At 40.5% G+C, this 19,034-nt stretch overlaps 1 protein-coding gene across 1 annotated transcript in view; it reads left to right on the top strand.

Moving 5' to 3' along the window:
- LOC103352426 (uncharacterized) overlaps nucleotides 1-19,034 on the top strand; it is a 54,610-nt gene that overhangs the window by 17,944 nt on the left and 17,632 nt on the right. The window contains exon 2 of the mRNA XM_089336185.1: nucleotides 17,295-17,409. Coding sequence (XP_089192311.1) covers nucleotides 17,295-17,409 — 115 coding nt within the window. The remainder of the gene's footprint in view (nucleotides 1-17,294; nucleotides 17,410-19,034) is intronic.

Raw genomic sequence — 19,034 nt, 5'->3', positions numbered from 1 at the left:
TATTGAATTCTTCACTTCAGTCACTATCTGAGTTTCCTGTTGTACTAGTTGTTTCGTTTCATTTTGATTCCTCCTTAATATTTCATTTTCACGAGAGAGATTTTCTATCTTGTCCATTAAGGATTTCTGTAGTTCAAGAATTTGTTTTTGAGAACTTCTTAATGTTCTTATCAATTTTTTGAGATCTGCTTCTTGCATTTCTTCTATGTCATCATCTTCATAATCTTGAATTGGGGTGTCTTTTTCATTTGAGGGCGTCATGGTGACTTCCTTGTTTGTATTACCTCGGTTTTTGTGTTTGTTATTTGGCATATTGGAGATATTTGGTTTCTTCACTGTGGTGCTGTTTCTTGTTATACTATGACTCTAGATTAAGTGGACTATCTGTTTTTGATGGAGCCTTAGGGCTTGAGATGGGTGTGGCCTGAGAGCTCTGTTTGGTGTCCCAAAGGTGACACTCCCAGGTTAGGAGTGGTAAATCTCTCTCTCTCTCTCTTTCTTTTTTTTTGATTCAAAAGGGAAGTAATTCCGCACGGCTGAATGAAGTTGGTGGTAGTTAGCAGGCAAATGATATACCCACTGGAGCCAGAGATCGGAAGCTCTTTTCCAAGGACCACACAGGGAATCTGTTCAGCCCTCAGAGTGGGCTCAAATTCTCCTTCAGTCTCCCACTGGGTTGCCAAAGTTACGGAATTGTAGCATCTCTGGAGAGTGCTCACGTGAATTCTGTGAGTTCTCTCCCCCACCGTCTCTTTTTTCACAGTCTCAGTTCAGTAGCACCACAAATTTACTAGGTCCTAATCTCCTGTTAATTCGCCCCGCCCAGAGTCAGGTTGTTCTGCTAGGCTCAGGGCCGGTGCAGACCTGAGGTCGCTCTGCTTATGATGTATGTCCAAGATGGTGCCTGCTCTTTGTCTTGCTCGCCCTTGAGAGGTGAGCGGAGAGAGAGAAACCCGTGTCCGTACCAGTCATCTTTTTTTTCCTTCTCTCTCTCTCTCTTCCAGTTAGCCTGGTGATCTTTCCCTCCCAGGGGGTCGTTCCCTCTAGTCTCCTCTTTCCGCTTGCCTGCCGGTGTCTCGGGCTATTGAGGTTCGGCTCACCTCGCGTTCCAGCGCTGGTGTGTTGAGTCTGCCGCTGGTGTCCCGAACTGTGGGCTCCCACGCTCTCCATGCAGGTCCACTGTGAATCACGCGTTCCGGAAGAGTTTCTTCTGCTGTTTCTTCCCCTACTCTTCCTTGAACCTGCAGTATCTCCACTTTTATTAAACTATCTCTCCCCGGACTATCAGTGTGCTCCCTTCCTATTCCGCCATCTTGCCTCCTCTCTATTTTTCTTTTTTTATTTAAAAGATTTATTTATTTATTTGAAAGTCAGTTACACAGAGAGGAGAGGCAGAGAGAGAGAGAGAGAAAGTGAGAGAGAGAGTTTCCATCCACTGGTTCACTCCCCAATTGGCCACACTTGCTGGAGCTGCGATGACCCAAAGCCAGGAGCCAGGAGCTTCTTCTGGGTCTCCCACATGGGTACAGGGGCCCAAGGACTTGGCCCATCTTGTACTGCTTACCTAGGCCATAGCAGATAACTTTTTCAAATGGAAACTTAAATATAAACGTTAACACATAGAATTATACCATAACTGGAACAATTTTAACAGAGTCAAACTAGGGAAGAGAATATAGCTTACTGGAGCTGGCTAAAAAACAGAGAGTCACCAATTAAACAAAACCTATTAAAGGGAGATGCTGCAGTTTTTAAATAGATTTTTAAAACTTTTTTTTTTGCTTTCAAACTTTTATTTAATGAATATAAATTTCCAAAGTACAGCTTATGGATTACAATGGCTTCCCCCACATAACGTCCCTCCCACCCGCAACCCTCCCCTTTCCCACTCCTTCTCCCCTTCCATTCACATCAAGATTCATTTTCAATTCTCTATATACAGAAGATCAGTTTAGCATACATTAAGTAAAGATTTCAACAGTTTGCTCCCACACAGAAACATAAAGTGAAAAATACTGTTTGAGTACTAGTTATAGCATTAAATCTCAATGTACAGCACACTAAGGACGAAGATCCTACATGAGGAGTAAGTGCACAGTGAGTCCTGTTGTTGACTTAACAAATTCACACTCTTGTTTATGGCATCAGTAATCACCCTAGGCTCTTGTCATGAGCTGCCAAGGCTATGGAAGCCCCCTGAGTTCACTGACTCTGATAATTTTTAGACAAGGCCATGGTCAAAGTGGAAGTTCTCTCCTCCCTTCAGAGAAAGGTACCTCCTTCTTTGAAGACCCGTTCTTTCCACTGTGATATCACTCGCGGAGATCTTTCATTTAGTTTTTTTTTTTTTTCCAGAGTGTCTTGGCTTTCCATGCCTGAAATACTCTCATGGGCTTTTCAGCTGGATCTGCATGCCTTAAGGGCTGATCCTGAGGCCAGAGTGTTGTTTAGGACATCTGCCATTCTATGGGTCTGCTGTGTATCTCACTTCCCATGTTGGATCATTCTCTCCCTTTTTTATTCTATCAGCTAGTATTTGTAGACACTGTTCTTGTTTCTGTGCTCCCTTTGGTTCTTAGTCCTATCATTACGATCAATTGTGAACAGAAATTGATCATTGGCACTAGTGAGATGGCATTGGTACATGCCACCTTGATGGGATTGAATTGGAATCCCCTGGTATATTTCTAACTCTACCACTTGAGGTAAGTCAGCTTGAGCATGTCCCATATTGCACATCTCTTCTCTCTATTATTCCCACTCTTATATTTAACAGCGATCACTTTTCAGTTAAGTTTCAGCACTTAAGAAGAATTGTGTATTGATTACAGTATTCAACGAAAAGTATTAAGTAGAACAAACAAAAAAATACTAAGAGGGATAACATATCAAGTTGCTCATCAACAGTCAGAGTGAGGGCTGATCAAGTCACCGTTTGTCCTAGTGTTCATTTCACTTTAACAGATTTCCTTTTTGGTGCTCAATTAGTTGTCACCTATCAAGGAGAACCAGTGGTATTTGTCCCTGTGGGATTGGCTTATTACACTCAGCATAATGTTTTCCAAATTCCTAACAGGGAGATGCTGCAGTTTTTAAATAGATTTTTAAAACTTTTAAAAAGTGTTTACTAACATATGCATTGCAAATTACCTCATTGCTTTAATAGGAGATCAGATTCTAATTCTTTGTGAAAATATCCAAATAAAGACAACATTTTCTAAATAAAATAACACATCAAATTTCTTTTTTAATTTTTATTTAATGAATATAAATTTCCAAAGTACAGTTTGTGGATTACAATGGCTTTCCACCCCCATAACTTCCCTCCCAGCCACAACCCTCCCCTTTCCTGCCCCCTCTCCCCTTCCATTCACATCAAGATTCATTTTCAATTATCTTTATATACAGAGGATCAATTTAGTATATATTCAGTAAAGATTTCAACAATTTACACCCACATTGCAACACAAAGTGAAATTACTGTTTGAGTACTAGTTATAGCATTAAATCACAATGTACAGCACATTAAGGGCAGAGATCCTACATGAGGAGTAATTACAGTGACTCCTGTTGTTGACTTAAATGGACACTCTTGTTTATGGCCTCAGTAATCACCCTAGGCTCTTGTCATGAGTTGCCTAAGCTATGGAAGCCTTTTGAGTTCGCCGACTCCGATCTTATCTAGACAAGGTCATGGTCAAAGTGGAAGTTCTCTCCTCCCTTCAGAGAAAGGTACCTCCTTTGATGGCCCGTTCTTTCCATTGGGATCTCACTTGCAGAGATCTTTCATTTAGGTCATTTTTTTTGACAGAGTAACACATCAAATTTCAACCTTAATTATTTTCAAATAGTGTTGAATAATTTTCATATGGATAATTTATGGAAACATATGTTAGCAAAGCCAAATAGTTTTTCCATAAAATTTAAGGTGCTAAGAGTACCAAAATTAACATTTAGACACATTTATCTAATTTGATTTACCCAATTTGCATTTAGCAATTATACCTGGATGACTGAAGATGCTAGTTTTATCTTGCCTCTATCTGAATTAAGGTCAAAATTACTTTTATATGGAATTCTCCTTTTTATATCAGTGACAGTAAACAAGAGATTACAAAATTCACCTTTGAGGGACTGTAACAAGTACTGATTACCGATTGCTGTGAGAAACCTGTTAAATATTAAGCCTTTTTACTGTAATGTAAATTTAAAATATGTTATCTCAAAAATGAAAAAAAGGAGAGAAGGAGAGGAGAGGGGTGGGAGAGAGGGTGAGGAAGGAAGGGAGGAAGAGGGAGAGAAGAATAGAATATCATCGTATTCTGAGAATTATATCTACAAACCACATTGAATTTGTTAAAAACTAATTAAAATTAAAATAATAATTATTTAAAAAATGAGTCAGTCAAGTTACAATGCAATGTTTTCTTTTCTTTTTTTAACTTTTATTTAGCAGATATAAATTTCCAAAGTACAGTTTATGGAATACAATGGCCCCCCCCCATAACTTCCCTCCCACCCACAACCCTCCCATCTCCCGCTCCCTCTCCCATTCCATTTACATCAAGATTCATTTTCAATTATCTTTATATACAGAAGATCAATTTGGTATATATTAAGTAAAGATTTCATCATTTTGCCCCTGCAGAGAACACAAAGTACCAAATACTATTTGAGCACTAGTCATATCATTAATTCATGAACTACACATTAAGGACAGAGATCCTACATGAGGAGTAAGTGCACATTGACTCCTCTTGTTGACTTAACAAATTGCCACTCTTGTTTAAGGCGTCAGCAATCTCCCCAGGCTCTAGTCATCAGTTGCCAAGGCCATGGAAGCCCCCTGAGCTCGCCGTCTTTGATCTTATTTCGATAAGGCCATAGTCAAAGTGGAAGTTCTCTCCTCCCTTCAGAGAAAGGTACCTCCTTCTTTGATGACCCCATTCTTTCCACTGGGATCTCACTCATAGAGATCTTTCATTTAGGTCTTTTTTTTCTTTTTGCCAGAGTGTCTTGGCTTTCCATGCCTAAAATACTCTCATGGGCTCTTCAGCCAGATCCGAATACCTTAAGGGCTGATTCTGAGGCCAGAGTGCTGTTTAGGACATCTGCCCTTCTATGAGTCTGCTGTGTATCCTGCTTCCCATGTTGGATCGTTCTCCCCCTTTTTTATTCTATCAGTTAGTATTAGCAGACACTAGTCTTGTTTATGTGATCCCTTTGACTCTTAGACCTATCAGTGTGATCAATTGTGAACTGAAATTGATCACTTGGACTAGTGAGATGGCATTGGTACATGCCACCTTGATGGGATTGTATTGGAATCCCCTGGCACATTTCTTTATTTTTTTTTTGACAGGCAGAGTGGACAGTGAGAGAGAGAGACAGAGACAAAGGTCTTCCTTTGCCGTTGGTTCACCCTCCAATGGCCGCCGCGGCCAGTGCGCTGTGGCCGGTGCACTGCGTTGATCCGATGGCAGGAGCCAGGAGCCAGGTGCTTTTCCTGGTCTCCCATGGGGTGCAGGGCCCAAGCACCTGGGCCATCCTCCACTGCACTCCCTGGCCACAGCAGAGAGCTGGCCTGGAAGAGGGGCAACCGGGACAGAATCCGGTGCCCCGACCGGGACTAGAACCCGGTGTGCCGGCGCCGCTAGGCGGAGGATTAGCCTAGTGAGCTGCGGCGCCAGCCCCCTGGCACATTTCTAACTCCACCACTTGGGGCAAGTCAGCTTGAGCATGTCCCAAATTGTACATCTCTTCTCTCTCTTATTACCACTCTTATATTTAACAGAGATCATTTTTCAGTTAGCTTTAAACACCTAAGAATAATTGTGTGTTAATTACATAGCTCAACCAATAGTATTGAGTAGAACAAAAAAATACTAAAAGGGATAATGTATTAAGTTGTTCCTCGACAGTCAGGGCAATGGCTGATCAAGTCACTGTTTCTCATAGTGTCCATTTCACTTCACCAGGTTTCCTTTTTGATGCTAAGCAATGTTTTTAAAGGCAGTGATCTCCCTATATTCAAAAATAAATTCCTTTAAACCCAATGTCTAGTTACAGTTGAAGCAAATTCTAATGCAAGGGATTACTATTTACCAATGACATCTTTTTAGATTCTAATTGAATTTGAGTATATTTTCCCACTGGAGATGGCTTATTATCATGTTAGGTTTAATGGAAGAGGACATCCATCAGAGCAGATGGGCACCCCTCTGTAAGAGATTCTTAAGGATGAGATTCTGACAGGTGATGACCTACAAGGAGACTCCTGTAAGAGCTTGCGAAGAGGCAGGCTGAGGAAAAAAAACAACTTAAGGCCCTGCAAAGAGAAAATAACCTTACACCCCAAAACCAAAAGCTAGTACTGAAAGTGTCTAATCACGGGCTGTCAGTCAAACCAGCCTCAGGGATGAGGAGACAGGTCGGGAGGTGTCACAAGTCCAAGACTTCATCATCTGGATTAATCCATATATATTCAATAGTGGATGAAGATATTGGGCCTATATTCTTGCCTAGATACCCCTGGGCAAAGTTACAACAAGGGGGCAATGGTTGCCTGAATGAAAAAAAAAAAAACTCTCCTCCACTGGGGATCAAAAACCTCAACAAGTCAAGTGTAACAGAAGGACCCTGGTGGCTCACTAAGTAGACTCAAGAGCCCTGTGATATTCTGGAAAAGAATTTTAAGGCATTTTGGAGCACATGAAGGGAAATAGAGGCAAAAGGCCAATTAGGAGACCATTCTGAGACAGGGAGTCAGAGTAGAGGGGCTGGTACTTTTTCTTTTTTTGCTGTGACTAGTACATTTTATTTTTTAAATTTTTTTTACAGAATACAAATTTCATATGTACAACTTTGGGAATATAGTTGTTCTTCCCTTGACACCTGCCCTCCTGCCCCCACTCTCAACCCCCCTCCTCTTCCCTTTCCCCTTGGCAGTCTCATTCTCCATTGAGATTCATTTTCATTTAACTTTGAACACAGAAGATCAACTCTATACCAAGTAAAGATTTAAAAAATTTTCACACACACACACACACACACACACACACAACTGAAAACAAGTATCACAGTCACTGAAGACAGAGGTCCTGCATGGGAAGTTAGTGCTCAGTGACTCCTGTTGTTAATTGTTAAATTAACAACTTATGTATGTCAATGACCACCCAAGGCTCTTGACATGAGTGGCCTAGGCCATAGAAGCCTTTTGAATCCACAAACTCCATAAGTATTTATTTATTTATTTATTTATTTTTTATTTTTTGACAGGCAGAGTGGACAGTGAGAGAGAGAGAGACAGACAGAAAGGTCTTCCTTTGCCGTTGGTTCCCCCTCCAATGGCCGCCGCGGCCGGCGCGCTGCGGCCGGCGCACCGCGCTGATCCGATGGCAGGAGCCAGGAGCCAGGTGCTTATCCTGGTCTCCCATGGGGTGCAGGGCCCAAGCACCTGGGCCATCCTCCACTGCACTCCCTGGCCACAGCAGAGAGCTGGCCTGAAAGAGGGGCAACCGGGACAGAATCCGGCGCCCCGACCAGGACTAGAACCCGGTGTGCCGGCGCCGCTAGGCGGAGGATTAGCCTAGTGAGCCGCGGCGCCGGCCCCACAAACTCCCTAAGTATTTAGACAAGGCCATAAGCAAAGTGGAAGTTCTCTCCTCCCTTTAGAGAAAAGTACATCCTTCTTTGATGGCCCCTTCTTTCCATTGGGATCTACTCACAGAGATCCTTCATGTAGAACATTTTTTTTCCACAGTGTCTTGGCTTTCCATGCCTGAAACGCTCTCATGGGCTTTTCAGCCAGATCAGGAAGCCTTAAGGGCTGATTCTGAGGTCAGAGTGTTACTTAAAGCAATTGTCATTCTATGAGTCTGCTGTGTGGACTTATTCCCATGTTGGAGCATTCCCTCATTTTTAATTCTTTCTATTACAATTACCCGACACTTGAGCCTATTTATATGGTCTCTTTAACACTTAATCCTATCTATATGTTCACTTTAACACTTAAGATAACATTTTTACCACACAGCTTAAAGGGATTTTGGGTCCCATAACAAGTTTTTAAACTGTACCCTTAGAAGTCTTTAGGGATGTATGCAGAACTGTACAGCTTTATAGTTACAAACTTCCTCCTCCCTCTCTTATTCTCATTCTTATTTCTTACTGAGATCTATTTTCAATTGACTTTATACACATATGATTAACTCTGTTAAATAAAGAGTTCAACAAATAGTAAGAAAAAAACCCACAAAAAACCAAAAAGAACAAAATTGTTCCTTAACAGTCAAGACAAAGGCAGCTCAAGTCATTCCTTCTTGAAGTGTCAATTTCACTTCTGGAGATTAGGGGCTGGCACTTTTTACAACTCACTTAGGCAACTTCATCCTCTAGCTTGTAACCTGGTCAGGTGGTGGTGTAGAAAAAGATGAGGCATTTTCTTTAAGCTCAGGAGTCAAAGAAATCTCCAAATAGATGGGTTGCTTCCTGGCTGGAATGAGAGCATAAAAATGGAAGTGTACTTCAGACCTTATCTCTCCTGAGTTTGAGACATCTCTCAAAGCTCTCTTGCTGCTTGTGACGTCCAGACATGCACTGAAGCCCACAGGGAAGGGAGAAGGTGAGGGTGGGATTAACACGTATCACCCACTCTTGTTCAGCCTTCCACGCATGCAGTTTAGGGTATATATTTGTCCAAATAGCACACACAGGGAGTGATCAGTTCCCTTTATTGGCAGTGTGCTAGACTGGGCCTCTGCCTGGTTAAACATATACTGTCACATTTGTCCTCTACATGAGAAAAAAATAGTTGTTGTATGTCTTTTATTTTTTTTGTAAGATTCATTTTATTTATTTGAAAGGCAGAGTTAGAGAGGTAGAGATAGAGAGAAATCTTACATCTGCTGGTTCAGGCCTCAAATGGCCTCAATGGCTGGAACTTGGCCCATCTGAAGCCAGGGGCCAGGAGCTTCTTCTGGATCTTCCACGTGGGTGCATGGGCTCAAGAATTTGGGCCATCTTCCACTGCTTTTCCAGGCTATTAGTGAGCTGGATGGGAAGTGGAGCAGCCAGGACACAAACTGGTACCGCTATGTGATGCCAGCACTGCAGGTCAGGGCTTTTACCTGCTGTGCCAAAGCACTGACCCCTGTCCTTTGCCTCTTAACCTTGAGTCTTATCTGTTGGGCCTGGTTTTGACAGCTTCAGGATGAGAGCCTTAGCAAAGGTATTTTTAAGCTAGAGTTTGGTGAAAGAGTGCTAGTTCTGGTCACCACCTAGGTTGGTGACTAGGCAGGTGGAGGAATAAAGAAATGTAGTGAACTTCCCTGAGGTAAGTACTACATAGGAAAGATCTGACAGTGGGGACCCAAAACAGTGGACTTGAGAAGGAAGATGGGGGATACCAGAGACATGCTGAGACTTGTCTACACTAGTTCAGGCCACCTGGGGACTGCATCTTAATGTGAGTCTAGATTGAAAAGCTACTCCACAAATGGGATAATTAAGTTTTAACCCAGAGCTAACGAATGAAATATTCAGGAAATACCTGCTAATGGGACCAGGAAATAAAGTTTGTAGGAATTGAGAACAAGGTTCAGAAAGCGTTAGAGAAGCAGAGTGGGACAGATATCTTATTGGGATCTGGGGTAAGGGAAAAACTAACTGAGGCATGGAGCCTGGAGCCCATGTCCTTGCTCCAAGCTGTGCCCAGTCTCACCAACAAATTAATCTCCAAGGAAAGAAGAACAGAATGTAGTTTTTGGCTGATACTCTTATGGACCTTCAGGCTATGGTGTCTGATCAGGGAGTCCTTGAAAAATGCCAGAGAGTGGCCCTGGCCTTAATTTCATGATTACTCCAAGCCCTTCTCCCAGTCCTGCATTTGAGGCTGATGCCCGTGAAAGGAAGCTGAGTTGGGCCAGGCCAACATTTCCAGAGCTGAGACAAGAAGTATGAAGAGCTGAGCCTCTGGCTTTATGTTCATGAGGACTCCAAAACAGCAGGGGACTTTCCTTGCAGGAAAGTGCGATTCCTGGCCCAACACCATTTCAGCTGTCTAGGTCTGGTGCCTGGCCATGAGACCTTCTGGAGCATTGCAGTGTGGCCCCAGCCAGGGTCTATCAATTGTCCCAAGGCCTTCTCCCAGTCCCACATGGAGGACCAATCCACACAAGAGGAAGGGGGAGGTATTTCACAGCCCAGCACCATTTCGGCTATTGGAGTTGGTGCCCGGCCAAGAGACTTTCTGAAGGCACTGGGGTATAGCCCCAGCCAGAATCCATTAGTTGTCTTGGTGCCTTATTCCAGTCCCACATGAAGGGCTGATCCACACTGGAGGAGAGAGGGGTTAGAATACAGTCTTAACTCCAGGGGATTGCTGTGGCCTTAGTCAACAAGCCTTGCTCCTGAGACTTAAGACTGACAGCCATGCTAATCACTTTTAACTGGCTGACAGGGACCCGGTGTTTTTGAAAAAAAAAAAAAAAAGAGTCACTATAAAGGAGATTAAAACTCAAAAAAAAAAAAAAAATGCAAGATCATTCCGTACGTTCACGGGTCTAGCAGGATGATCTGATGCTGGCTAGAGTCAAACTCAAGGAGGATCTGCATAATGTTGGAGTGGCAATCTGAGCTATGGCACCAAAATGTTACAGATGAAATGGTGGCACAGAAGACATTATTACTTCAGTGCTTTGTCTCACATGGAAGAAAAATTTTTAAGTGGAGAAGCAGAAAGATTTAAAAGAAAAATTTATTAGAGTCAGAGACCTCCAGTCAGAGTGGCAATGGAGGGGAGCTTCCAAGAGAGGAAAAAACCCTGGAATTAGTTCTTTAAAGTTTGGTAGAATTCAGCAGCAAAGTTATTCAGTATGTCTTGGTTACTGGTTTATTAAGGTTTTCCATATCTTTGGGCTTCAGTTGTACTAAATTGTGTATAAGAATCTATCCATTTCTTCCATATTTTATAATTTGTTTGCATATATCTGTTCATAGTAATGTCTAATATCCTTTTTATATATTTGCTGTCTGTTTTAGCATCTCCTTTTCATCTCTGATTTTATTAGTTTAGGTCTTCTTTTTGTTTGGTTACTTGGGCCAATGGTTTATCAATTTTGTTTATTTTTTCAAAAACTTTTTCAGTGATGTCATTTTCAATTTTGTTTATTCTCTCATTTTAATTTTTTCTTCTTACTAATTTTGGGATTGAATTATTCTTGTTTTTCTAGATCCTGGAGCTTCATTTTTAGATCATTTATTTGATGCCTTTCCAGTTTCTTGATGTGGGCACTAAATACAATGAACGTTCCTCTTAACACTGTTTTTGCTATATACTGTAAGTTTTGATGTGTTGTAATCTTAATTTACTTCTAGGAATTTTTAAATTTCTCTTTTGGTCTCTATGATCCATTGTTCATCCAGGAGCATGTTCTGTAGTCTCCATGTGTCTGAGATATTTCAGATTTGTCTTTAAAAATTCTTTCTTCTGTCTCACCAAGTCTGTTGTTAATGCTTTCCACTGTATTTTTATTTGACATATTGAATTCTTTATTTCTAATAGTTCAGTTTAAATTTTCATCCATATGTTTATCTCAGCAGAATTTCTCATTGATATCATGTATGGATTTTAATTTCTCATCAATGTCATGTATGGATTTCTTCAACTCATGTCTTTGCTGCCCTTGTTTTTGAATATTCTTATGATCATTCTTTTGAATTTATTTTTAGGAATTTCATCAATCTCTTAGTCTTCACATTCTGGGACTGAAGTGTTGTGTTCCTTTTGGCGATTCATTTTGTCTCCATTGTTCATGTTATTATATTTCTACATTTATTTTTGGGCATTTATAGAAACACTTGTTGATTTTTCTCCTTGAGGGCTTTTTTTCTTTGAAATATGCCTCTATGGGTTAGTGGAGTGTCTACTCCTTCAGTGGCTATCTAGAGGAGTGTGCTGGGTGAGTGTGGCTGTGGAGCTCTGGCCAGTGCTCAAAGGTGGGAAAAGTTTAGAGTGACACCAAAGTTGGGTTAGTTTATCTCCTCTATCATCAGCTGGGGAGAAGGTATGACTGTGTTGGATGGCATGTTCACAGTCCCAGCCCTCTCTCAGGCAAGGTGAACCAACTTCACAGGATGAGTCTACAGTAGTTGTGCACCACACCCACTGAGGTGACATACAGCACAATGGATCTATGTGGTTTTCAGTGGGAGTGCAGAGCCCTCTGTAATGACCCTATTGAGCACTCAGGGAACTTTGAGCCTCTAGGGCCAGACCCAGTGATTGCCCAAATCACCCACACTCCACCCTTCACACAGTCACAGGATCCCCACAGTCACAGGGTGCAGAGCTTCCACAGTCTCAGGGATCAGGAGCCACTCTGTGCCCTGTGGTCCTATCCCATTCCTGGAGCCAGATGCCTGCCCAACAGTTGTTTATCAGTGCTCTGCCTTGTCAAGCTTAGTCTGGTGCCTTGGTGGAGTAAGGGGAGGGGAGCAACATGCCCTTGCTTCCTGGACCTAAGTGGGCACCCCACCTCGCACCTACTCTCTTGGTCAGATTCAATGTAAGTGGGGACCATGGGATTCTCCCTTAGACAATATCACTGGTGGCATTCAGGCTGCTGCAGGTTCCTCTCACCTCACTCTGAGAAGATGGTGTCCTCATCAGCCACTTGCTGTGGGAGTCACTTGGTGTTTCTGTGTGGGAGCAAACTGTTGAAATCTTTACTTAATATATACTAAGTTGATCTTCTGTATATAAGGAGAATTGAAAATGAATCTTGATGTGAATGGGAGAGGGAGCGGGAGAGGGGAGGGTTGTGGGTGGGAGGGAAGTTATGGGGGAGGAAAAGCCATTGTAATCCATAAGCTGTACTTTGGAAATTTATATTTATTAAATAAAAGTTAAAAAAAGAAAAAAGAGAAAAGTTGTCCTGAAAATATTGAAATCCCCAAATATATTTGTTCATTATTCCTGAATGTGGGGCCTTAGCATCCTTCAAAACTTTGTTTACCTGCCCAGTCTGAGCAAGTTAAGAGGTTTAAAATTGAGGTAACAGGACTCAATTTCAATCAAAGTTTTCCTTTTTCATTTCAAAAAAAGGATATGTGAAGTTTAGAAATTATAAAAGATAACATTTAGCTGCCTTTTTGAAAACACATAAGAGTACTAAATACTATTAGTAATCATTGGAAGACCTGGTTTTCATCCATACTGTATGTCTAAATATTGAATAAAAGGAATCCTGTTTACTCATTTCAGTGCCAAATTTCCTTTGGGATTCTTGAAAAATTCTTGAACATTGGCAAATTATTTTGTTTTTAAACATTTTTGTAACTTAGTCCTCTTTCCATATAGAACTTTTAGGAACTAAAATGTCAACCATATGGCTAGAATTGCCCTAGAGCTGTTTTTTAAACCATATTGTATTTAATGTTAGTCACCATGGATTGTGTGATAAACCATTATTTTATGTATCAATGAGCAACTTTTTTCAGTTGTTGCCAATATAGTAGGGTAATCATGAATGAAGATAAGCAGTAGTCCAATGTTAAAGTGAGAAGAAATATCTTATTGTCAAGGATGTACAATGTTATCTCTAATCCTCCAAAAATACCTGCAAAGTCGGGGTACTTGTATTATTTTAGTCAATTAAAATGGTGTGTTTTTTAAGGAAGTAATTTTAATGAGTATATCTAAGAATTACTGAGCTCTTAGTTGTGACAGTAACTGTTCTAAATGCTTTGTGCAGATTCTCATTCAAGAATCGTAGTGTTAAAGTATGAGATAACTGGCAACCCAGTGGGAGACTGAAGGAGAATTTGAACCCACTCTGAGGGCCAAACAGATTCCCTGTGTGGTCCTTGGGAAAGAACTTCCGATCTCTGGCTCCTGTGGGTATATCATTTGCCTGCTAACTACCTCCAACTTCGTTCAGCTGTGTGGAATTACTTCCCTTTTGAATCAAAAAAAGAAAGAGAGAGAAAGAGAGATTTACCACTCCTAACCTGGGAGTGTCACCTTTGGGACACCAAACAGAGCTCTCAGGCCACACCCATCTCAAGCCCTAAGGCTCCATCAAAAACAGATAGTCCACTTAATCTAGAGTCATAGTATAACAAGAAAAAGCACCACAGTGAAGAAACCAAATATCTCCAATATGCCAAATAACAAATGCAAAAACCGAGGTAATAAAAACAAGGAAGTCACCATGACGCCCTCAAATGAAAAAGACACCCCAATTCAAGATTATGAAGATGATGACATAGAAGAAATGCAAGAAGCAGATCTCAAAAAATTGATAAGAACATTAAGAAGTTCTCAAAAACAAATTCTTGAACTACATAAAGCCTTAATGGACAAGATAGAAAATCTCTCTCGTGAAAATGAAATATTAAGGAGGAATCAAAATGAAACGAAACAATTAGTACAACAGGAAACTGTGATAGTGACTGAAGTGAAGAATTCAATAGATCAAATGAAAAACACAATAGAGAGCCTTACAAACAGAATGGGTGAAGCAGAAGAGAGAATATCGGACTTAGAAGAGAGAGAACAGGAAAGGATACAGTCAGATCAAAGAAAAGAAGAGGAAATTAGAAATCTAAAACATATTGTCAGGAATCTTCAGGATACTATTAAAAAAACCAACATTCGGGTTCTAGGAGTTCCTGAAGGCATGGAGAGGGAGAAAGGATTAGAAGGCCTTTTTAGTGAGATATTAGCAGAAAATTTCCCAGGTTTGGAGAAGGACAGAGAAATCCTAGTACAGGAAGCTCACAGAACCCCTAATAAACACGACCAAAAGAGATCCTCACCACGACACGTTGTAATTAAACTCTCCACAGTGAAACATAAAGAAAAGATCCTAAAATGTGCAAGAGAGAAACGTCAGATTACTTTCAGAGGATCGCCAATCAGACTCACTGCTGACTTCTCATCAGAAACTCTACAAGCTAGAAGGGAATGGCGAGATATAGCCCAGGTACTAAGAGAGAAAAACTGCCAGCCCAGAATATTATATCCTGCAAAGCTATCATTTGTGAATGAAGGTGAAATAAAGACGTTTCATAGCAAACAGAAATTGAAAGAATTTGTCGCCACTCGTCCAGCCCTGCAACAGATGCTTAAAGATGTGTTACACACAGAAACACAGAAACACGGTCATCAGTATGAAAGAAGATAAAGGAAGGAAACCTCACAGCAAAAGATCACAGGGAATTCAAAGCATATATTAGAACTTATCTTTGGCAAATGGCAGGGCAAAGTTACCACTTTTCATTAGTCACATTGAACGTTAATGGCCTGAACTGTCCAGTTAAAAGACACCGATTGGGATTTGCTTTTTAACCTGATGCAATTTTAAATGATGCTTAATTTTGTTTTTAAATTTCAAATCCTAGCTCTTACCCATACATGGAACAACAATTAAATTGTACATGTAATTCGCCACTTTGCTACACTAACATTGTTCCAGGGGTACTTATGATGTACTTTTGAATTTTCTATACATGCAATAATGACATTTGCTAGCAGTTTTATGTCTTCCTTCCCAATATGTATGCATTTTGTATCCTTTCTTTGTGTTACTGCACTGTCTAGTAATTCCACCATAATATTGAAAAGTAGTGGTGAGAAAAAGACACTTCCCCCTTTCCCCAACTTAAGGGAAAACTGTCCAATTTCACTATTAAAGTTGGTTTTGGTAGATATTCTTTATCTAGATGAGGAATTTCTCTTCTGTTTCTTGTTTGCTCAGTTTTTTTTATGCCAAATATCTTTTACAAAAGTTGATGTAACCATTTAACATTTTTGCAGTTTGTGTAGTATGTCCAATTTATTGATTTTTTAAAATGCTGACAGCCTTGCTTACGTGGGATAAATACCACTTGCTTGTACTACATAAAATTGTTGGATTTTACCTATTATTTAAAAAAAAGAGAGATTTCTAAAGGCAACCCAGAGGAATCCTTAATCCAGTTCTTCATTAGAAGAGATGTGCAATTCGGGACATGCTCAAGCTGACTTACCTCAAACGGTAGAGTTAGAAACATACCAGGGGATTCCAATTCAATCCCATCAAGGTGGCATGTACCAATGCCATCTCACTAGTCCCAGTGATCAATTTCTGTGCACAATTGATCATAATGAAAGGACTAAGAACCAAAGGGATCACATAAACAAGAATAGTGTCTGCAAATACTAGCTGATAGAATCAAAAAGGGAGAGAATGATCCAACATGGGAAGTGAGATACACAGCAGACCCATAGAATGGCAGATGTCCTAAACAGCACTCTGGCCTCAGAATCAGCCCTTAAGGCATGCGGATCCAGCTGAAAAGCCCATGAGAGTATTTCAGGCATGGAAAGCCAAGACACTCTGGGGAAAAAAAAAAATGAAAGATCTCCACGAGTGAGATCCCAGTGGAAAGAACGGGTCATCAAAGAAGGAGGTACCTTTCTCTGAAGGGAGGAGAGAACTTCCACTTTGACCATGGCCTTGTCTAAATATTATCAGAGTCAGTGAACTCAGGGGGCTTCCATAGCCTTGGCAGCTCATGACAAGAGCCTAGGGTGATTACTGATGCCATAAACAAGAGTGTCAATTTGTTAAGTCAACAACAGGAGTCACTGTGTACTTACTCCTCATGTAGGATCTTTGTCCTTAGTGGGCTGTACATTGAGATTTAATGCTATAACTAGTACTCAAATAGTATTTTTCACTTTATGTTTCTGTGTGGGAGCAAACTGTTGAAATCTTTACTTAATGTGTGCTAAACTGATCTTCTGTATATAAAGAGAATCGAAAATGAATCTTGATGTGAATGGAAGGGGAAAGGGAGTGGGAAAGGGGAGGGTTGCGGGTGGGAGGGATGTTATGGGGGGCAAGACATTGTAATCCATAAGCTGTACTTTGGAAATTTATATTCATTAAATAAAAGTTTAAAAAAAAATAAAGTATGAGATAACTACTGTTTTTCTCCCCATTCTGTTGATTAGGAAATTGAAGCATGCAAAGGCTAGGTGATAGCTAGTAAGAGGCAGAGCTTAAAGAATTCAGTCAAGGTGTGATGAATGTCAGAGCCATGCTTTCTCTGTAAATAGTCTGCTTTCTCATTAGGGTAGTGATTAAAAAAAAGCTCATAAATATTGTGCTTTCTTCAGAAGAAGCATAAGTTTTTCTGTTGAGGGCAGGGTGATATTATGCCATTTGATGCTTACAGTAACACAAATAATTGCCTGTTTGAGACTGTGCACTATAATTTCCTAAGAATCTCTTTCATGTTCACAGGACCCCTCTGCATTTAGCCTGTGTGAGTGGCCATCCAGAAGTTGTAACTCTGCTAATAGAGAGAAATTGCATGATTAATGCCACTGATGATGGAAACATGACAGCTCTGATGAAGGTATATGGAAGCCAACCATTCCAGCATAGGAAAGATCTGGTTTAAATAATGAGAATAAAAAGTAATTTATTTATCTCATTTAAATACAACTAGTTGGTGAAATAAGGGGAATATTTACTTTGAATTACTGGAATTTGCAATCTGTTTATTGGTGTCTTTTTTTTTTTAAGATGAGGCTTATTTATTTTGTTTACATAAGATACCACTTATGTTTGTGTAAGGATATGGACAATGGGAACCCTCATATATTGCTGGAGAATATAAATGGTATGGCCACTTTGGAAGACCCTTTATCCATTTTTTTTATCTTTTATTTAATGAATATAAATTTCCAAAGTACGACACATGGGTTACAATGGCTTTCCCCCCCCATACCGTCCCTCCCACCCACAACCCTCCCCTTTCCCACTCCCTCTCCCCTTCCATTCACATCAAGATTCATTTTCGATTATCTTAATATACAGAAGATCAGCTTAGTATACCTTAAGTAAGGATTTCAACAGTTTGCTCCCACACAGAAACATAAAGTGAAAAATAATAGATGATTTTTTTTTAAATGATGATGAAATCAGATCAGACCTATTGTCATGTTTAATCCCAGTGACAGTCTAGTTGGGAATTGATAATTTCTTTTTTTTTTTTTTTACAGAAGATCAGTTTAGTGTACATTAAGTAAAGATTTCAATCGTTTGCACCCCCATAGAAACACAGGTGAAATATACTGTTTGAGTACTCGTTATAGCATTAAGCCTCAGTGTACAGCACATTAAGGACAGAGATCCTACATGAGGAGTAAGTGCACAGTGACTCCTGTTGTTGACTTTACAAATTGACACTCCAGTTTATGGCATCAGTAATCTCCCTATGCACCAGTCATGAGTTTCCAAGGCTATGGAAGCCCCTTGAGTTCTCCGACTCTTATCTTGTTTAGACAAGGTCATAGTCAAAGTGGAGGTTCTCTCCTCCCTTCAGAGAAAGGCACCTCCCTCTTTGAAGACCTGTTCTTTCCACTGGGATCTCACTCACAGAGATCTTTTTGCCAGAGTGTCTTGGCTTTCCATGCCTGAAATACTCTCATGGGCTTTTCAGCCAGATCCGAGTGCCTTTAGGGCTGATTCTGAGGCCAGAGTGCTATTTAGGACATCCGCCATTCTATGAGTCTGCTGAGTATCTCACTTCCCATGTTGGATCACTCTCCCCTTTATTTATTCTATCGGTTAGTGTTCGCAGGTACTAGACTTGTTTATGTGCTCCCTTTGACTCTTAGTCCTTTCATTATGATCAATTGTGAACTGAAATTGATCACTTGGAATAGTGAGATGGCATTGGCACATGCCACCTTGATGGGATTGAATTGGAATCCCCTGGTATGTTTCCAACTCTACCAATTGGGGCAAGTCAGCCCGAGCATGCCCCAAATTATACATCTCTTCCCTCTCTTATTCCCACTCCTATGTTTAACAGGGATCACATTTCAGTTAATTTTCAACACTTAAGAATAACTGTGTGATAATTACAGAATTAAACCAGTCATATTAAGTAGAACAGACAAAAAAAAATACTATGAGGGATAATGTATTAAGTTGTCCATTAGCAGTCAGGGCTATGCTGATCAAGTCACCATT

The sequence above is a fragment of the Oryctolagus cuniculus genome, chromosome 6 (genome assembly GCF_051225735.1).
Source record: "Oryctolagus cuniculus isolate XC-2025 breed Fujian yellow rabbit chromosome 6, ASM5122573v1, whole genome shotgun sequence".
Classification (NCBI taxonomy): domain Eukaryota; kingdom Metazoa; phylum Chordata; class Mammalia; order Lagomorpha; family Leporidae; genus Oryctolagus; species Oryctolagus cuniculus.
The sequence above is the reverse complement of the archived record's forward strand: the minus strand, read 5'-3'. Positions and strand labels throughout refer to the sequence as shown.